At 37.5% G+C, this 21,127-nt stretch overlaps 1 protein-coding gene across 8 annotated transcripts in view; it reads left to right on the plus strand.

Moving 5' to 3' along the window:
- LOC125175647 (multidrug resistance-associated protein 1-like) overlaps positions 1-16,607 on the plus strand; it is an 88,426-nt gene extending 71,819 nt beyond the window's left edge. For 5 of the 8 annotated variants that reach the window (XM_047876401.1, XM_047876407.1, XM_047876402.1 and 2 more), the window contains 9 exons: positions 236-391; positions 3,631-3,830; positions 4,575-4,701; positions 6,027-6,128; positions 9,588-9,731; positions 12,199-12,357; positions 13,623-13,789; positions 15,003-15,197; positions 15,547-16,607. In XM_047876401.1, coding sequence (XP_047732357.1) covers positions 236-391; positions 3,631-3,830; positions 4,575-4,701; positions 6,027-6,128; positions 9,588-9,731; positions 12,199-12,357; positions 13,623-13,789; positions 15,003-15,197; positions 15,547-15,673 — 1,377 coding nt within the window. In that variant the 3' untranslated portion in view covers positions 15,674-16,607. The remainder of the gene's footprint in view (positions 1-235; positions 392-3,630; positions 3,831-4,574; positions 4,702-6,026; positions 6,129-9,587; positions 9,732-12,198; positions 12,358-13,622; positions 13,790-15,002; positions 15,198-15,546) is intronic. The other 3 variants (XM_047876408.1, XM_047876404.1, XM_047876409.1) reach the window with 3 other exon arrangements.
- The last annotated feature ends 4,520 nt before the right edge of the window (positions 16,608-21,127 follow it).

The following is a 21,127-nucleotide window of genomic DNA, read 5'->3' on the forward strand; positions in this document are numbered from 1 at the left end:
TGATCATAGGCATTTTGTTACTAAATACCCTCTTAACTATTACAACTGACTACAGGGGGAAAATATGTGGGGATAGATTGGGAAGGGCAAAGACCATGTAGTTAGACGTATTCAATCATCATATTGTCACATCCAGGTATTTTTAAAATTTTTACATTGAATGATATATTTCTTCTTCTTCTCATTTTAAATCATGAAAAGTAAAAAATATAGTGACCTGATATCAATTTTTTAGGACATGTTTATAATTGATATGCGTTTCCATTACTACTTACGGACCTGGGTGAATTGTACATTGGATGTTATTGGAACAGTTTTGGTCATTGTAGGAGCTTTACCACTCTTCATTCTGGGGGTTATTCCCTTGGTTTTCCTCTATTTCACTATACAGGTAAGTACATGGACTTTTATGTGTATTAATAACAGAAGTTCACAGTCAATTATAGGTTCAAGCCCACTTCAATTGCCTGTTAGTTCAAGTTCTCCAAAAAGTAGATTCCAAGAAAGGATTCCATATAGTAGAGTATGACTAGAGAATGCCTGCAAAAGATAGAGGAGAGGGAGCCAAGGGGTGAGCCCTCAGACAGCAATGCATGTCTGATTCCTGTGAGGGAGAGAAGAGGATTGGGTAGGGAAAATCTTGGATTACAGGACAGTTCCATGAAAGATTCATCAAATGGATGGGGAATCTACAACCAATGTCACCCATTGGAGTATTCCATGTGTCCCCGAGATGGGCCTGCTCTAGCACCCCTGCCATCCCCACTCATTGCCTGGAAACAACCTGTGGGTAACATGGCCTCCATGCTTAATAGAGTAGTAGATGCCGGGGCAGCAGCCGGACTGACAGTCAGCTGTTCTCCCTGCAGCTGGAGAACTGAGTTGTGCATTTTTATGGTCACCACAAAATCTATATGGTATTTGCATTTTAGCAGAAAGTTAATTTGTCTGTAAATCCAAGAGAGAAACAGATGCTGCCTTTTTGTCCTATTATCCCTGATATCGGCAAAGTACTCCTAGAAGAACTAAACAGATCTTTCATGACATGATATATATCTTTATATTCCAATTAAAATGTGGTCAACCACATTCCAAAATTATGTCACTGTGAGACTACAGTGTAAAATTAAATTTATTTTTTTTTTAATTTTTTTTTTCAACATTTATTTATTTTTGGGACAGAGAGAGACAGAGCATGAACGGGGGAGGGGCAGAGAGAGAGGGAGACACAGAATCGGAAACAGGCTCCAGGCTCTGAGCCATCAGCCCAGAGCCTGACGCGGGGCTCGAACTCCCGGACCGCGAGATCATGACCTGGCTGAAGTCGGACGCTTAACCGACTGCGCCACCCAGGCGCCCCTTGAAATTTATTTTTTAATGAGATGTCTTAACACATATTTAATTTAAATACGAAAGTATTTTGAGGCTGCTTACATGAAAGGATGCAGTTCTTGTAGTTCAGTGCTTTCCCAAAACCCAAGTTTTAAAATTCGTATTGGAGTTTAATCTGCCCAAACCAGAATGTTAATCATTTTCTTATTTCTACACCTTTGTGATTATTATTCCTCCTACTTTCTATGTTTTCCCTATTTTCTCTGCCTGACTGGATGTTACTTACCTTTCATGGCCTAGGTCATATTTCATTTTCTGTGTGAATGAAGTATTCTTTACCAAAATAGTGCAAAGAGATGAGACTCATTCAGGTATTATTGATTTATTATACTACTAGTATTACAGGCTATTTTTAGACCACAAATTATCTCTCCAATGAGATTGTAAGTCTTCTAGGGAAGACAACTACATCTTAGGGCTAAAAGAAACAAATCTAGACCATGAAGGATGGTACTGATGGTACGATTGTACCTGCTTAAAAAAAAACAAACCTCATATCACAAAAGAAAATTTATGTGATAGTCTTGTGGTTGGTAAACTATAACAGGGTGACCAGGAGTGGAAACGATCTAGAAACCATCTCTTGTTAGGAGACACTGTATGGAGTGAGCCCTGAATATGAATTCAAGGCCTCAAATTCTAATTACTTTCCTGACTTTTATGTTTGGCACATCACTTCCCTTTCTAGGCTTCATTGATCCCCCCTATAAAACAGGAGTTTTGTTTTATATCAGTGCTACTCAAAGTATGGTCCCTAGACCTATGGGAGATACCCCAGACCTATTGAATCAGAATCTTTGGTTGTACCTCTTTTTTAAAAAATCACATCTTAATGTATACATATATAATTTTTATTTGGTAATCACATTCTAATAAAACTGGGAGGAAATAAAGAATCTATCGTGGTGAGGCCCACAGTCTGTGTTTTACCTTCCAGGTGATTTTTATTAAAGCATGAGAAGCATTGATCTAGATCAATAGTTCTTAAACTAAATACTCTAGATAGATTTGTGGAAGAACTCCAGTGCTTTTGCAATTCGTCGAAATTTCCTGCAAATTTCTTTATAACAATCTCTTAAGTCCCCTTGCAATCCCAGAATGCCATAATCCTTCCTCTGTGTTCTCCAGGGCACTTAACACAGAGCAGAGCTGGTAGACTGCAAGTTGACAGGCCATATGGAGTTTCCGATATGTTTGTGTCCGGCCTGCTCAGTGTTTTTTACTAAAATGAAGACATTTTAAAATCAGTGATTTTACATAAAACTCCAAGCCCAAAGATTTTTCTTGAAAACATTGCAAAACGTGGTAATTCTTGATTTTCATTTCCGGTGTGTTGTGATTATCGGGGGCTGGTGAATGATGGTCCAGTTAACTAGGACATGCTCCCTCCAGCCCTCCAGTCTCTGCCCATCCCAATTATTCTCAACCAAGTTGGAGGGGAAGTAGCCAATTATACTTGTGGCTGCACTGGAGGGAAGTGCTTGTAGACCAGAAAAATGAATATTTTTTCCATAATTATATTCAGGAACAAAAATAGTATTGTTTGTATACTTGACTAACTTCCTTCACTTAATGGGTTCACTCCCTGGTCACATTTCCAACATGTGACATAGAGCTTTTTCCATAGCAGGTACTCAGTAATGGTTGTTTGAAAAGATTACCAAAGTGGAACCTTACCCACCTCTGTTTTAGTTGTGCTGTCCAGAATCTGCGTTTTTTTACTGTGCCAAGTGTGTATTCATTTCTTAGAGCTCCTGTAACAAATTTGGTAGCTTAAAACAACAAAAAAAAAATTATTATTTCACAGATCTGGAGGCCAACAGTCCAAAATCAAGGTGTACATAGGGTTGGTTCCTTCCGGAGCCTTTGAGGGAGAATTGGTTTCATGCTTCTCTCCTGGTTCTGGTGGCTGTTCGCAATGCTTGGCATTTTCCCTGGTTTATGCACACATTTCTCCAATCTCATCCTCACATGGCTTCCTCCCTATGGCTTTGTCTTCTCCTTTTCTGTCTCTTATGAGGACACTCGGAGTTGGGCTTAGGGCCCACCCTAAATCCAGGATGATCTCATCCGGAGATCCTTAATGACATCTGCAAAGATTCCATTCCCAAATAAAGCCACACTCACAGGTACTGGAGACTGAACTTGAACTTCACTTTTTGGGGTCTTGTCATTTTCAAACTATGGAAGCAATTTCTGCTCCATCTTTCCAACTGCCTTTTTCTGTTTTCCGGTTAGAGATACTACGTAGCAAGCTCTCGGCAGATTCGACGATTGGCAGGAGCCTCTCGCTCTCCTATCATTTCCCACTTTAGTGAGACTTTATCAGGGGTGTCCACTATCCGGGCATTTGGACACGAGCAGAGGTTTATCCAGCAAAACAAAGAGGTGGTGAATGAGAACTTGGTCTGTTTCTACAATAATGTAATTTCAAACAGGTAAGTGAGAGCAATATACCTACCTCAAGACCAGTCTCTTTTAAGATGTCTTGTGCCCTGACTTCTAAACAGAAGGAATGTTTTGCAATGGCATTTCATGAAATTATTAAAAAAAGAAAAAGAAGAAAGCCTTAACTGTTTCTAATATTTAATGGACATTTAAGTTAAAATGTATCTGTTCATATTCATATAAAAGTACACACTACTTTACATGAAAATAAGGTCCCAAGTTTTTTGAAGGTCATATAGCATGCTATTGGAATTTCTAGAGATATGACTCTGTTTTTTTCTGTATTTGTAGAATATGTTCTATTTGCAAGCAATACTTTATAATAGTTTAAATTTGAGATCATCATTTTACATACAGAGGAAAATGAAATATTAAATAATAGCGGGGCACATATAACTTTTGGAGACTAATGTTACCATAGAAAAAAGGATATGTAATCGGAAAGGTGATTGATTTTCTAATAGGATTTTAAAATACGACGCATCATTTTAGCTAGTGTTCTTTTTTGACTTTTTTATTCTGATTAAGTTTTAAAGCAAAGTTCTGCAAAAGTAAAGTGTTTTTATGCAAAGGAATCCTTTAATGTATCATCACTGCAATCGTCCTATTTTGACTGAGTTCTTAGGAAAAGAAAGCAGCTATTGATGTTTATTTTCCATTTCCCAGAGGAGAGTTCAGACCAAGTACACCAAAAATCTTGCATCTCAGTTGAACAATATTTTCCATTATCACAGGTGGCTGTCTGTTAGACTTGAATTCCTTGGCAACCTCATGGTATTTTTTGCTGCACTGCTTGCTGTGCTGGCTGGCAGTTCGATAGATTCAGCAATAGTTGGCTTGTCCATATCCTATGCCCTAAATGTAAGTAATAATGATTTTGTGGTATATGATATGTTTATAATGCAATTAATTAAACTATCCTCTCCTTTGCCTGTCTGAATTATAGATTATATTAACTAAGTAATGAGAGACAAATCTGGATTGCCCTGGAGGCTCATTTCTTCCTCTGTTGCTACTAGCAGGAAGCTGGCTCAGCAATACTAAGTCAGCTCACAGAAAGAACAGGCTGAGTGCTAAAAGACCAGGAAACTCCTTCTGTTACACAGTTACCCAGAAGTTTCTTGTTCTCCTATCTTTATGGATTTATAGCATGTAACGTGGGGGGGGGGGGGAGGGCCTCTCTCCACTGTGGCCTGCCAATCTAGTTTGCCCAGTCTAACCAAGGAGATAATGCAAACTCTGGGGAGAGTACATGCTCTCCTTCTTTGCTTATAAGTTTTTCCCTAATAAGCCCTATTTTATATTACATTGAAAAGTACTAGTGGTATGAGTGTGTTCTTGCCCTCTTTGTAAAATAGAATATTCCTTAAATTACTTAGTATAATTACATAGTATTAGAGGATAAGTCTAGATGCTGTGGGTACTTGCCCTTCATCCCTTATCCAAAAACCTTAATTAAGGCCAGTTGCATTTCAGAATTCAGAACTTAGTCTTGTAGAAAGGAAATAATGACACATATACCATAGTCAAGGTCTGGGGCAGAATCCCATAATCAAACTACTTGCTTTGCAGTAAAATATATGAATGTTTACTCTAAGTGGGTTCAGTAAAGACTTTAAAGAGCCCCATGTCAGTTCAAGTCAGGTTGGCCATCAAATGATTTGGCAGCAAACTTAAGGAAAAACTGAACTGACAAGAGTTGTTTGACGTCCAGAATTAGGCTTGAATTACCTCCTGTACTTGTGGGTAGGGTGAGAAGAAAGTAGAGTTTAAAAAAAAAGAGGAGACAAGAGTGGTCAAGAGTTAGGAGATTCCTGCTTCCAGTGAATCCTGCCAAAGGTAATGTTATTCACAACTTTTTTCTCACTTGGGACGTACATTTCTTGAGGCACATCTCATCAGTCTTGGTATCCATCATTCCTTACACTAAGTATGGACTCCTTCAATACCTGCTGAACTATATTCATTCTATCTTCTGCCAAAAAAACATTGTTTGTATTGATCAATTTAACATAAAGAAACACTTGTGTGCATGTGTATAAATATATTTACTTCTAAAGTTGTTAAATAATCAGAAGAGAGAAAAGTACATGAAAACTATGAAAAGTGAAAGTGTATAAAGTATGATTAATATTATGTAAAATACTAAAGAACCAGTCAGTAAGCTCTTGGGTTTTTCCCTCCAGATTACTCAATCTCTGAATTTTTGGGTAAGGAAAGCTTGTGAAATTGAAACCAATGCAGTTTCCATTGAAAGAGTTTGTGAATATGAAAATATGGGTAAAGAGGTAAGCACTCCTAAATAACCAATAAATAGATGCAGGATTGAGATATTGTAGTGCACCTTGAATTGACATTTAAAAAAAATTTGGTTGGCTCACTAGGTTAAGTGTCCAACTTTGGCCCAGCTCATGATCTCAGAGTTTGTGAGTTCAAGCCCTGCGTCGGGGTCTGTGCTGACAGCTTGGGGCCTGGAGCCTGCTTCTGATTCTGTCTCCCTCTCTCTCTCTGCACCCCCCCCCCCCGCCCCACTCACACTATGTCTCTCTCTCTCTCTCTCTCTCTCTATCTCAAAAATAACTAAATATTTAAAAAAATAAAATAAAATAAAATAAATAAATTTTAAACAAAGCCTACCTTTCCAAATTCATGTTTTAATATTCAGCATTTCAATAAAATTAAAACCCAATGTATTGTGGAATACACCATTATTTTATATATCACAAAAATAGAAGAAAAGACCACAGATAACTAAATTAGGATAATACATAAAATGTAAGATACATTTGTAAAATGTAAGACATATAACATTTGTTATGTTATAAAAATGAAATATGATTACTTGTTTTTAGAAGGCACAATGATTTGTCCTCTACCAATGTAGAGTAAAATATGCAATCTAAGATTATAACTTTGTGAGGATTTTATGTTGAGAAAGGTGTCTTATATAGTGCTCTCATAATTAAAGTCTGTGCAATTTTTAAATTAACTATATATTTATTGCTTATGCCTTCTGTTTCATTTACTCATCATTAGCATCTCCGCGCATGGGAAGGAGAAGGAGAATAAATCAGTCTGTTTTATTTCCTTTAATTAGTTATAATTTAGACAAGAGAAGAATTGGGGGTGCCTGGGTGGCTCCGTCAATTAAGCACCTGACCCTTGATTTCAGCTCAGGTCATGATCTCAAGGTTCCTGAGTTTGATCCCAGTATTAGGCTCTGTGCTGGTGGTACAGATCCTGCTTTGGATTCCCTCTCTCTCTCTCTCTCTCTCTCTCTGCTTCCCCCCCACTCTCTCTCTCTCTCTCTCTCTCAAAAATAAACAAACTTAAGAAAGAAGTAGAAAAATTAACACTCTGTCTCGCTCTCTCTCTGTCTTTCAAAAATAAATAAACATTAAAAGAAAGTTTTTAAAGGGGGTCCCTGGGTAGCTCAGTCAGTTAAGCATCCAACTTCGACCCAGGTCATGATCTCACAGTTTGTGAGTTTGAACCCTGTATTGGGCTCTGTGCTGACAGCTCAGAGCCTGGAGCCGGCTTCAAACTGTGTCTCCTTTTCTCTCTGCCCTTTCCTCTCCTGTTCTCTCTCTCTCTCCCTCTCTCTCTCTCTCTCTCTCAAAAATAAATAAACATTTAAAAAAATTTTTTGAAGAGTAGAAGAATTAGACTATTGACAGTATAATATTTGAGATATCAGTGTATTTTACTAATCTGATTTACTTCTGTCTCCCAGTTCCATGAATTAACAAGGCAGATGTTATAGTTGACTTGAGTTTCTGTCCACCTGTAAAGGTATCTGAATCTTCATGAAACATTCCTCTTTTGCTCATATCTCTCAGGAAGAGGTGTCCCTCCTCCAAATAGAAAACCTGAGTTTCTACTTGTATTTTTGGTAATATTTGTTCATTTTTTCTCTCAGATGTTGCTTCATTAACCACTTCCTTTAATTCCTATGTATCAGTACCCTGACCCCCTTGCCTCTCTTAACCTACAAAGATGCTAAAATATTATCAACAGCCTGGAGCTCCTGGGTGGCTCAGTAGGTTAAGCATCCGGACTCTTGATTTCAGCTCAGGTCATCATCTCACAATTAGAAGCCCCACATTGGGCTGGGAACTGACAGTGAGGGGCCTGCTTGGAGTTCTCTCTCTCCCTCTCTCTCTGCCCCTCCCTGCCTCTGTATCTCAAAATAAATAAACTTAAAAAATTTTAATATCTATATCCTCCAACTCTACCTAAACTTTGATTCTTCTCTAGAGTCTTCCTCAGGTCTTAACCTCTTTTTTCACACATGGTTCATGGAAGATTAATCTACCCTCACAACCTCCAATTCCTATTGCCATGTGAGGACCACTATATCATTTTATTGTTTTCTGTATTTTCTAAATATTTGTATAAATATTTTTATATGTATAAATGTTATATATATATTCTCTTCATATTGTAAAAAACAATAAAATGTGTGTGAATACACACATAACACACCCACACCCACACATTTTTAAAACAAAATCATCTTTATGTGGGGTGGTTGGGTGGCTCAGTCCATTAAGCGCCCAACTCTTGGGTTTGGCTCAGGTCATGATCTTACGGTTCCTGGGTTCAAGCCTCGACTCAGGCTCTGTGCTGATAGTGAGGAGCCTGCTTGGGATTCTCTCTCTTCCTCTCTCTCTGCCCTTTCCCCCACTTGCATGCACTCTTTCTCTCAAAATAAATAAATAGACATTAAAAAAAATCATCTTTATGTAATTTGGTAACTCAAGTTATAAAACCTCTTGTCATGCAAGAAGTAAACTGTCCAGATAATTCTGTTTATCTCTCTGTAGCCCACGTTGTCTGCACTTTTTGCAGCAGAATTCTTTGGAATAGCCTGTACTTCTCTCATCCTACTTTGGACTCGCTCCAAACAGGCTTTTAATTCCACCACTTCACTGAACCTGCCCTTGGAGATCACCCGTGGTCTCCTTTCAGGCCTCCCTTGACCTGATCCATCATCTGACACTGGGCATCACTCCCTCTCATGAAAGCGCTTCACCTCCCCACCAGACATCACACTCGCCTGCATGTTCTTCCGCTTCCTCCTGTTCCCCCAACATCCCAGACAGGCCCTGTCTCAGGACCTCAGCACGTGTTGTTAGGTGCCTGCCAGGAAAGTGATTCAACCCATATCCCAACAGCTTGTTCTCATATCTTGTCCAACCGAGCCTTTCCTAACCACCCTACTTAAAAATCACACCAGCTCTAACTTGCCTATCTCCCGTCTTCCAAAGCTTTATCACTGTTTAGCATTTTGCATATGCTATGTGATTCTTTCTGTCCCTTCCCAGCAGGCTGTATGCTCTGTAAAGGCAAGAATTTGTGTCTGTTTTGCTCACTGCTGAATCTCCAGCAACTAAAGCACTGACTAGCATAGTAAATACTCAGTATTTGGGCAATGAATGAATGCCAAACTGTCCTCATCTCAGCTGCAATTTCAAATAGATTACCTTCAGCTCCTTTGTAGGGTTTAAGAAGACTCTTCTTAATAACTGGATAGGGAGTGGGAAGCCTGGTTACCTCTAAAAATTTATTTCTAAGCTTTCTTATAACTAGATGAGAAGTTTTATGCCGGTAATATTTAAAACTGTACTCAGGAGATCATAATATCCACAAATGTTTTCCATCACTTGTGTTTTTTATGCATGGTAATTATTTTTAGAGGGAAAGGTACTTTTATTGTAGTTACTGTAATCTTTCTTTGTTTCAAGGCACCCTGGATAATGTCTAAAAGGCCTCCAGCACAATGGCCCAACAAAGGGATAGTGGAATTTATTAATTATCAGGCTCGATACCGAGATGATCTTGGTTTAGCATTACAAGATATCACTTTCCAGACTCATGGAGAAGAGAAGGTACCATATACATTTCATAAGTTTCACTCTCCTTTTTACCTGAAAGTATTCATTGTTAAGGTCAAAGTTTAATACGGTACGGTATAGAAGATGGTCTTTTGTTCAAATTTCATATAAAAGTACTAAACTCAACTGTTTGCTATATATAGAATAAAATTTCCTCTTTTAAAAAAGGTATTTTTAGGGGAATCTGAGTGGCTCAGTTGGTTAAGCATCATACTCTTGATTTTAGCTCAGGTCATGATCTCACAGTTTTGTGAGTTCAAGCCCCACATCAAGCTCTTCACTGGCAATGTGGAGCCTGCTTGGGATTCTCTCTCTCTCTGCCCCTCCCCGACTCATTCTCTCTCTTTCTCAAAATAAATAAATAAACTTTAAAAAAGGTATTTTTAAATTGTGCATACTATATTATGAAACATGATTTTAGTGTACGTTTCCAGCTTTACTGAGTTATAATTAATAAGTAAATAATGTATATATTTAAGCTGTACAAGGTGATGGTTTGATAATGAAATGATTACCACATTCAAAGTAATTAACACATCCATCACCTCACATAATTACAAGGCTTTTTGTGTTTGTTTTATTTATTCATTTATTTTTGCATGTGGTAGGAACACCTAAGATGTACTGTCTTAGCAAATTTCAAGTATACAATACAGTACTCTTAACTATAGTTAGCTCACTGTACTTTACATCCCCAGAACACGTTCTTCTTATGCATCTGAAAGTTTATGCCCTTTGACCAACATCTTCCCATTTAGCCCACTCCTCAGTCCCTGGTATCTACCATTTACCCTGTGGTACTACAAGTTTGACTTGTAGATTCCATGTATAAGCAAGATCATACAGTATTTGTTTTTCTCCATATAGCTTATTCCCCTTAGCAGAATGTCCACCAGGTTCCTCTATGTTGCCACAAATGGTAGGATTCCCTTTCTTTTTATGGCTGAATAGTATTCCAGTGTGTGTGTTTGTGTGTGTGTACATTTTCTTTATCCATTCTTCTATGGACACTTTGGTTGTTTCCATATCTTGGCTATTGGGAATATGAACATGGGAGTGCAGATTTCAATTCAAGATACTAATTTTATTTCCTTTGGATATATACCCAGTAGTAGTGTACTATTATTTTTACTTCCTCTATTAGGTAAAGAGTGATAATAAGACAATAAAATTAAGTTACCTGAAATATAGTAAATTCATAGGAGAGAATATCTGTATAGTCAATGACATGTTTTCCAGCATTACTAGTGAGATGGGAAAATACTTGAGATGTAATTTGATTAATAAAAACTATATACAAAACAGTTGATACTATATCAATTTTCTGTTTTAAAAAAGCAAACAGGTAAACACATTAGCAAAAATCCTAGAACAGTTGTAAAACATAAATAGTAGTTCTCTTCAGGTGACAGGATTATAAATAGTTTCTACTTCTATAGTTTTTCCCATAGTCTTTAAAATGTTTTATGAAAACATATTATTTCCCTAGACAGAAAGATTTTACAAATAAGTGAAAGTAAAAAAAAAATTAACGGCAATGGCCCATTTTTCCTTTTACAGACCTGGCTTTTGTAACCTCAGACATCTCTTTTTCTAAATGTCTAAACCAGGTCCACTGCGTAACATCAAGGACAAAAAAATGTCTTTGGAACAAATGAAATCATTGTGGAATTTTGATTATGCCAATTAATTTAACGGATTCCTGATTTTTCTGGCATACAGTGTCAGATTTAAGATCTTTTATCAGGGAAAACCAACCTCCGTAATGTTTCCTCTGCCTTATGTTCCCATTAACACCAAAGTACAAATCAACACCCAGAAGGAATTGCTTCAGTCCTCGTGGTCAAAGGAATATATGCAATCATTTGCTATTTATGACAAGGTGATTATTTTGTCCAGGAATCCAAGATCCTACATGTTATCTGTGGCCACCTTCTAGAGTTTTAGTGCAGTACCTGTTTTGATACACCAAGGGAATTTGCAAACATTCCTTTGGATTTGCTATCCTTCTGGCAAAGGGTTCCCGTTCCCTTTGTTTGTTCCCTTTGTTTGTTTGTCCCTCGGGGGGGCAAGGAGAGTAGAGAAGCCTCATTTTGAAAGTCCCAAGAAAACCGCCCCATTATCAGAGTCATCTTTGGCCACACTCTTAATGGCTAGTCCCAGGATAGGTCAGGGGTGGTCTGCTCCTCCTGGGGCTGCTGGCGTGTTTTGGTTATGTGGTTATGAAATAACTCAAAAGTAGAGAAAATATACATTTTAACCTGAGCCTTTCCCATGAGTAATGAGTGTCTGGGTAAAGACTTATCCTTACAGTCCACCTTACATATTCCATGCCAGTCAGGGTTATTCTGGTTGGCAAAATTAAATCCCACTGATCTGACAGTGTATCTGTTGTCAGTGCAAAAGCCCCAGTCCCTTACAAAAAGCACAGTGCAAACTTTCCATGATCATTTTATTGCAGATTGGAATTGTGGGACGGACTGGAGCAGGGAAATCAACACTTTCAAATTGCCTATTTAGAATTGTGGAAAGATCAGGAGGCAAAATTATTATCGATGGAATTGACATATCAACTATCGGACTTCATGACCTTCGGGGCAAACTTAATATTATTCCACAGGTAAAGCCTGTTTTGTCAGTAGACTTTCTTAACTCCCTCTAAATAAACTTCTTCTTCTTTTTTTTTAGTGTGTTCCTTCCAAGCATCTAAATTCATTTTTCAAAGTCAGAGCATTTTAGATGTGTTATGAAATATCACTACATAACTGAATCGTATTAAACATTCTTACTGTAAAGTATTTTTCCTAAATGCATTTATCTATTTGAAAAACTGGCACATTGCTTTACAAGTTCCCTTCATAATAGTAAATACAAATAAAATTTGAATGAAGTGGATCTCAGACTGAAACACACATTGGTATTTTTTGGAAGAAAAAAAATTACAAAAGCTCTTGCTTAGTTGGTAGAGTGAGTGTAGAATTTTGCCTCTTTTGATTTGAAATTTAAACACATTTTAAAAGATGAAAAGAATAATAATTCGGTTAGATCATTTTTTCAAGTCCTTTGATTTGTCTCTCTGTGGCATCAAAGGAACTTGATCATTAACAAGTATGCAAATTGGCTCAAGAATATGCCCCTGTAGTCAAAGATGACTTATTCAGTTGTTTGAGAGAGTTAAGCTGAGCATTTATGAGATATCTTTGTATTACCTTCTAAAAATATCTTAAAATGCTTTAATCTCTTTGTCATATTATTTAGACATATGCCTCTATTCATGAATTTACTTCAAAAGCAAATTTGAATGGAATTCTTGCAGGGAAAAAATTAATGAAGAAAAGAGATATTAGTCATTCCTCTCTTAAAAATAAATACAGGTGTAGTAAAATATCGTTTCACCAGGCATGTTGGTAAGTTGGAAAGAGCATGGACTTGTCCTATTTGAATTCTATCCAACCACTTACCTTCTGTGTCTTTGGACAATTTAGACAAGCATTCTTTTGAACCGCCAGGTCACTACCTGTAAATGGGAGTATGGACTTCCATCTTTCTGGAAGATGATTGATAACATTATGTCCATACTATAGTTTGCATTTATTCAATTCTGTGTTATCTTATATCTCTGACCGAATGGCAGCTGTCATCATCATTATTATTATGGCTAGTATTGACATTGTTAAGGAGAAAGATGATCAGGAAATTGAAAATGATTCAACCTCACTTATAGCTTATTCTGATTCTCTTCTGCTTTTGTTTTCAATATAATGATTTTATAACTATTTAGGTCAATCATTTTGCTTTTTCCTTGTTTATTTTCTGAATCTAATTTTTTAATGTATCTATGCATCATGTGACAATGAGATTACTGGTGATGATTTTATTCTCTAGGATCCTGTTTTATTTTCTGGAACCCTTCAAATGAACCTGGATCCCTTAGACAAGTATTCCGATTGCCAGCTGTGGGAGGTGCTAGAACTGTGTCACTTAAAAGAGTTTGTGCAGTCCCTTCCCAAGAAGCTGTTGCATGAGATTTCAGAGGGTGGTGAAAACCTCAGGTAAGCTGCTAAGAACAAAGCTTGGTCCGGTTATTCATTCCAAGGCTCCTTAGGCACTTTGAGTTAGCCTCAAAGGGAAGTCACTCCTGAGTCACCAAAGCCCTCCTTTGGTCTATTCAGAGCACACTATTGCTGATTCCCTCTAGGGAAGAGGTACAAGGAATAAAATGGTAGCCACTGGTTGGGAAATGCTGGTGAAAGGAAGAAAGGGCGGGGGGAAGGAACAATACAGTATGAAAAGTCATATTTAATTGACTCTTCTTTGATAAAGACTCCTACTCGAATAACTTTCTTCCTAAAAATGTTGTAAAGGGCTCCTTTTTTCTTCCTGGCGGTTTGATGACCAATGACAGTCCCTTTCATGTGATCAGAGACATAAGGAAAGAGAACTAGATCCTCTATGTGATCAGAGACATAAGAGAACTAGATCCCCTCAAGCCCTGCACTGCATGACTCAGCCTCTTGGTTGCTCTCTCCCTGCCTCTGTTTCTGCCACACTGGCCCCCTTGCTGTTTCCTCAACATGCCTAGCCAGCCCTTGACTGCCTTAGGGATTTTGCATCTTCTGTTCCCTTTGCCAGGAACAAGTTTCCACTGGAAATCTGTATGGCTCAGTCTCCCCTTCCTAAGGGTCTCGAAATAAAAGGCAACTTCCTCAATCCAGTGAGGGTTTCTTTGGCAGGCCCATCTAATGTTCACCCCATGCCCACTCTCTATACCCTCCCTTCCTGTGTGCTTGAATTCTTCTTATTAGTATGCATTTTACTCATTTATCATGTTTATTTTTTGTCTACCCATAAGAATATAAACTCCACATTGAGATTTTTGTCTGTTTTGACAAAATAAATATTTCTTTTTTTTTTTTTTTTTTTTTTAATTTTTTTTTTCAACGTTTATTTATTTTTGGGACAGAGAGAGACAGAGCATGAACGGGGGAGGGGCAGAGAGAGAGGGAGACACAGAATCAGAAACAGGCTCCAGGCTCTGAGCCATCAGCCCAGAGCCTGACGCGGGGCTCGAACTCACGGTCCGCGAGATCGTGACCTGGCTGAAGTCGGACGCTTAACCGACTGCGCCACCCAGGCGCCCCAGTATTTCTTGAATAAATGAATGTGTGGCTTAGAAAGTGAATTGCAATGTAATCAGAATTACAGAATGGGAAGTGTGTAGCCATAAAGTCCACTGTAGAAGTTATTTTACTATTTTTTTAACAGTGTTGGACAACGGCAGCTTGTCTGTCTTGCTCGTGCTTTGCTTCGAAAAACAAAAATTCTCATCTTGGATGAGGCAACAGCTTCCATCGATTTTGAGACTGATAACCTGGTGCAGACCACAGTCAGGAAGGAGTTTTCCGATTGTACCATCCTGACGATTGCTCACAGATTGCATTCTATCATTGATTCTGATAGGTATGCTTTGTTTTCAGAAATAAAACATCTCTATATATCTCTATAGAGATAACCACTGAATAGACTAAACATACTGATTGCCATTAATAATTTTACGTGTGCTGAAAACAATTGTTTTCTGAAACTAGAAGAATATGCTAATCCTGACAGAATATTAGAAAACTGGATATACTTCTTGAGTTCCGTGGTCCCCATATTTTGTAGTGACATAACTCACTAGGTAATCTAAACTTTATCAAGAAAAAGAAAAAGAAAAAGAAAAAGAAAAAGAAAAAGAAAAAGAAAAAGAAAAAAAGGTGAACTGGAAAACTGATTATAATTACCTGACTGGGTTCTTTTCACATTGCAGGGTACTTGTTCTAGACTCTGGAAGGATTACAGAATTTGGAACACCACAGAATTTGATATGCCAGAAAGGACTTTTCTTTGAAATGCTAACAGAAGCTGGAATAACACAAGATTCAGTGACAAAATAATGATTTTAGCTGTGTATTGGTTACACTCAATAAAAAATAAGTTAGTATTTAAAAAAATGACAAGGAGCAGTGCACAAAGACAGGCCCCTAGCTACATGTTGGCATAAATATCGATAAGCATCATATTTCTAACTTTCCCGGGCTGTACCCAAACTTCTCTGTTCCATTCCTGCCCTCTGGAATATCGGCCTGCTCCACAGAGCCCAGTGTGCTACATGCCATTTGTCCTTTAAAATCTCTGAGTTCATCCAGGAGTCACCTTCTCTGTGACATGTCCCCCGATATTCCCCTCTGTTCTCCAGTCTGATCCAGCTGCCCCATTTCTGTGCCCTCACCATCCCCACATGCATACCCATGTACCATGGCAGGGACTCTATTTCAGTTATTTTAGTCTGTCTTCCCACTAATGCTACTTAAAGGCGAGTACCCAGTTTCAGTTGTCTTTGTATGTGAAGTTCCTAGCATAGTGATTTTCATACAATTGATACCCAACAAATGTTTGAAGAATGAATGACTTGGCATTTTCAAGTATATGATACAGGTATTTATAAACATACATAATATATGCTGAGCTACTGGACAGTATATAAAATGATGGAGGAATCACAAAAAATATTAAGAGTTATTCAGTTGATTTTGGAAATAGTGATTGTATATTAACTGAATTTTTTGGTGTGCTTTATTTAAAAAAATATTTTTACTATTGACTTTGAATTAAAAAATGGTATTTTCTATGCAACATTATACTTTTGGTTGGGTTAACCTCAGTGACATATATCAGATGGTATACATTCACAAGAAGATTGTTGATTTGTAATACTAATCATATTTTGAAGGACTTTTTAATTTAGTAGTTTTATGTAATACAAGCAATATTATTTCTCTGAGTTGCCCTTCAAATTTGAAGTATTTAAATTTTAATGGCATTTTCCTTTCAAGATGGTTTTAATAAAATATTTTAACATGTTCTTGAAAAACCATCAATTATTTCTTTTATTCACTTTTTCTCCTTCCTACAGCCATGTACAACCTAGCTTCATCTCAACAGGTATTTATGAAAATTTGCTTTAAGTTATAAAACCCTAGATTATCTAAAGCCTCCTTCCATTAGAATGAAAGCCACTAGAGGTGTTTTCCTGTCTTTACAATCCCTGAAGAGTCAACCACTATATTTTGTACTCAGTAAACAATGAATAAATATCTGTTGAATTCCATTAAGAAAGGGATCTAGACTCTTCAACAAATGATGTTGGGAACACTGGATAGCTACCTACAAAAGAATGAAACTGGACTACTTTCTTTCACCATACACAAAAATAAACTCAAAATAGATTAAAGACCTAAATATGAGACCTGAAATCTAATGTTTTCTTAGAAGAAAACATAATAATTTCTTGGACATTGGCCTAGCAACGTTATTCTAGATATGTCTCCTTAACCAGGGAAACAAAAGCAAAAATAAACTATTGGGAGATTTTGCATACTAAAGGAAACCATTAACAAAACATCAGGCAAACTACTGAATGGGAGAGATATTTCCAAATGATATATCTGATAAAGGGTTAATATCTAAAATATATAAAGAACGTATACAACTCAACACCAAGAAAATGAGTATACTGATTAAAAATGGGCAGAGTACCTGAATAGACATTTTTCCAAAGAGGACATATACATGGCCAACAGAGACATGAAAAGAGGCCCAACATCATTCATTATCAGGGAAATGCAAATCAAAATTACAGTGAGATATGTTACACCTGTCATAATGGCTAAAATCAAAAACACAAGAAATAACAAGGTTGGCAAGAATGTGAAGGAAAAGGAACTCTGTGGTGGGAATGCAAATTGGTGCAGCCACTGTGGAAAACAGAATGAGGTTCCTCAAAAAATTAAAAATATAATTACCATATCATCCAGTAATTCCATTACTAGAAAACAAAAACACTAATTTGAGAAGATATATACACCCTTGTGTTTATTGCAGCATTATTTATAATATCCAAGATACAGAAGCAACTGAAGTGCCCATTAATAAATGAATGGATAAAGAAGATACGGTATGTATGTATGTATGTGTGTGTGTGTGTATAAAAAGAATATCATTCAGCTATAGAACAATAAATCAGTCTTGTCATGTGCAACAACATGGATAGATCTAGAAGGTAAAATGCTAAGTAAAACAAGTCAGGGAAGAACAAATACCATAAGATTTCACTCATATGTAGAATTTAAGAAACAAAAAAAGGACAAGAAGATTTTAAAACAGTGGTTTTTTTTGTTTGTATTTTTGTTTTTTTCTTTTTAAGAGAGAGAGTGCAAGTATGCATGAGAGAGAAGGAATCTTAAGCAGACTCCAGTGCTCAGGGCAGAGCCTGATGGGTGACTCTATCCCACGCCCCTGTGGGATCATGACCTGAGCCAAAAATCAAGAGTCAGACACTCAACTAACTGAGCCACACAGGGAGCCCCCCAAAAAACATGCTCTTAAAAACAGAGAACAAATTGGTGGTTGCCCAAGGGAAGATGGGTAGGGGGATGGGTGAAAGAGGATTAAAACTACACATTTTGATGAGCCCTGAGTAATGTATAGCATTATTGAATCATATTGTACACTTGAAACTAATACAATACTGCATGTTAATTATACTTCAGTTTAAAAAAAGGAGGGGCGTCTGGGTGGCTCAGTCGGTTAAGCGTCCGACTTCAGCTCAGGTCATGATCTCGTGGTCCGTGAGTTCGAGCCCCGCGTCGGGCTCTGGGCTGATGGCTCAGAGCCTGGAGCCTGCTTCCGATTCTTTTTCTCCCTCTCTCTCTGCCCCTCCCCCGTTCATGCTCTGTCTCTCTCTGTCTCAAAAATAAACATTAAAAAAAAAAAATTTAAATAAGGAAAGGGAGGGGTGCCTGGGTGGCTCAGTCGGTTGAACGTCCGACTTCAGCTCAGGTCATGATCTCGCAGTTCCTGAGTTCAAGCCCCGCCTCGGACTCTGTGCTGACAGCTGGGAGACTGGAGCCTGCTTTGGATTCTGTGTCTCCCTCTCTGCCCCTCCCCCAATCATGCTCTGTCTCCCTCTCTTTCTCTCTCTCTCAAAAATAAACATTTTTTTTTTTTATAAATTTTTTTTTAAACGTTTATTTACTTTTGGGACAGAGAGAGACAGAGCATGAACGGGGGAGGGGCAGAGAGAGAGGGAGACACAGAATCGGAAACAGGCTCGGAGCCATCAGCCCAGAGCCCGACGCGGGGCTCGAACTCACGGACCACGAGATCGTGACCTGGCTGAAGTCGGACGCTTAACCGACTGCGCCACCCAGGCGCCCCAAAAATAAACATTTTTAAAAAATTAAAAAGGAAATGGATCTAGATATTTCATTATGTTAAAAGATTGTTGGGGTGCCTGGGTGGCTCAGTCGGTTAAGCGTCCGACTTCGGCTCAGGTCATGATCTCGCGGTCTGTGGGTTCGAGCCCCGCGTCAGGCTCTGTGCTGACAGCTCAGAGCCTGTAGGCTATTTCAGATTCTGTGTCTCCCTCTTTCTCTGATCCTCCCCTGTTCATACTCTCTCTCTCTATGTCTCAAAAATACATAAATGTTAAAAAAAAAAAAAAAAGATTGTTTTAGCCTCTTTACACCTTTGGTGAATCAACCAGAGACCTTCTGCTATTTATTTATTCATTCATTCATTCATTCATCCGTTTATTATTTGTGACCCTCTGTAATTTAAAAAACCAAATGGGAAATCAACAGTAGCCTGAATAAACTGCAGCACAGTCACACAGTAGAAATGTATACAGCCATGAGCATGAACAACAGCTACAGGCAACAGTAAGGACGGATCTCACAAGTAAGTTGAGGGCAAGAAACCAACTGCAAAGGAGTAGTAGTATGTGATTCTATAATTCTGTTTCTACAAAAGTTTTTTAAAAAGGAAAAAGTATACTGCTACTAGAAGTCAGGATACTGTTTCTTCTTGGTAAAGACAGAGGGGACAAGATTGAAGGGGTACACAAATTGGGCTTCTTGGATAATGGTTATATTCTGTTTCTTGATCTGGGTCTGAGTATTGGTTCAATTTGTGAAAATTCATCAAGCCATATACTTAGGAGTGCAGTTTTATATCTATATCTATATCATCTAGATCTAGATCTAGATCTAGATCTAGATAGATATACATATACACACATATGTATATGTATACACACATATAACATATAGTATACTTTAAAGAGTAAAAAGAAAGCAAAAGTAAACATAAAATATGACTAAGTCAAAATTACTCAAAAATATTTTTTTCATGTTTTAAGAAATTAGTATTACATTTTCATTTCAATTACGTTCACAAAGCTTATTCAATCGCTGCAGTATACGAGAAGCAAAGTGCAAGGTCCTCAGTATGACTGGATTACAGAGAAGTAAGTTCATTTGAATTTTTAAAACAAACATGTGTATTCAATGATTGTCTGGTTTGCTTAAAGACTAACTCTGAAACAGATTTAAGAAGATAAGGATTATAATTTCAATATATAGAAATATTTATCTTAGCTTATAGAAGGAAAATCCTAAGCAGCATTAAGTTGAATTTTTTAGGATATTGAGGATATTTATTATTGAAAGCATACCTATGCCAACTAATGTGTGAGACATTGGAATCATTTGTTACTTCAGTCTTCACTAAGGAATATAAAAAAGGTATTATTATCCACCCTATGTTTCCAAAAATAAGATTTCAAGATCTTGGCCAATAAAATGTAGACTCCAGGTCCACGTGATGAGAAAATTGATTGTCTTTGCAGTGCCTACTAAGATGTCCCATTCCTGGGAGAGCTAGTTAACAAGAGTCTGGTGGTTAAAAATAGAGGAGAAGGACTTAAAACCAATAGTGTTGTAAGCATAGTAAATGGAATTAAAGCTTGGGGGCAGGCTGCTTTTTCAAATGTATCATTAGTTTGAACCATACGAAATAGCCATTTTTGTAGGTCAAAATGGTTTAGTAATGGTAATTTGATATGTTTTCTAGCATAGCTTTGGTATCCAACAGTATTGAGATGTAATGCTGTATTTTAATATACACACAAATAATAGTTATAACTGATCTGTAGAGCCTTTCGCTTAGGAAACATAATCAAGAAAACTAAAAAAGGAAAATACAGTAGTTTTTAAAGCTACTGGATCGTGAGATAGGATGTTCAATTCCACTCTCACCACCTTGTAGTCCTGTACACTGGGGCAAGTTAACTTACTTCTCTGGACTTACTTGGTAGTAACAATTTTATCAACCTCCTAAAGTTTTTGAAAATTAAATCATGTAACACAAACTCTTAGGACAGTGTCTGGCATATAAAACACATTTAATAACATGCTAGCCATTTCAATATCAGCAGTCACAGCTCCTTGCAATTGGTGTCTCCTATTTATAAACCCATCACAGAATGCACTGTTAAGTAAATAAAAAGG

The sequence above is a fragment of the Prionailurus viverrinus genome, chromosome C2 (assembly GCF_022837055.1).
Source record: "Prionailurus viverrinus isolate Anna chromosome C2, UM_Priviv_1.0, whole genome shotgun sequence".
Classification (NCBI taxonomy): Eukaryota; Metazoa; Chordata; class Mammalia; order Carnivora; family Felidae; genus Prionailurus; species Prionailurus viverrinus.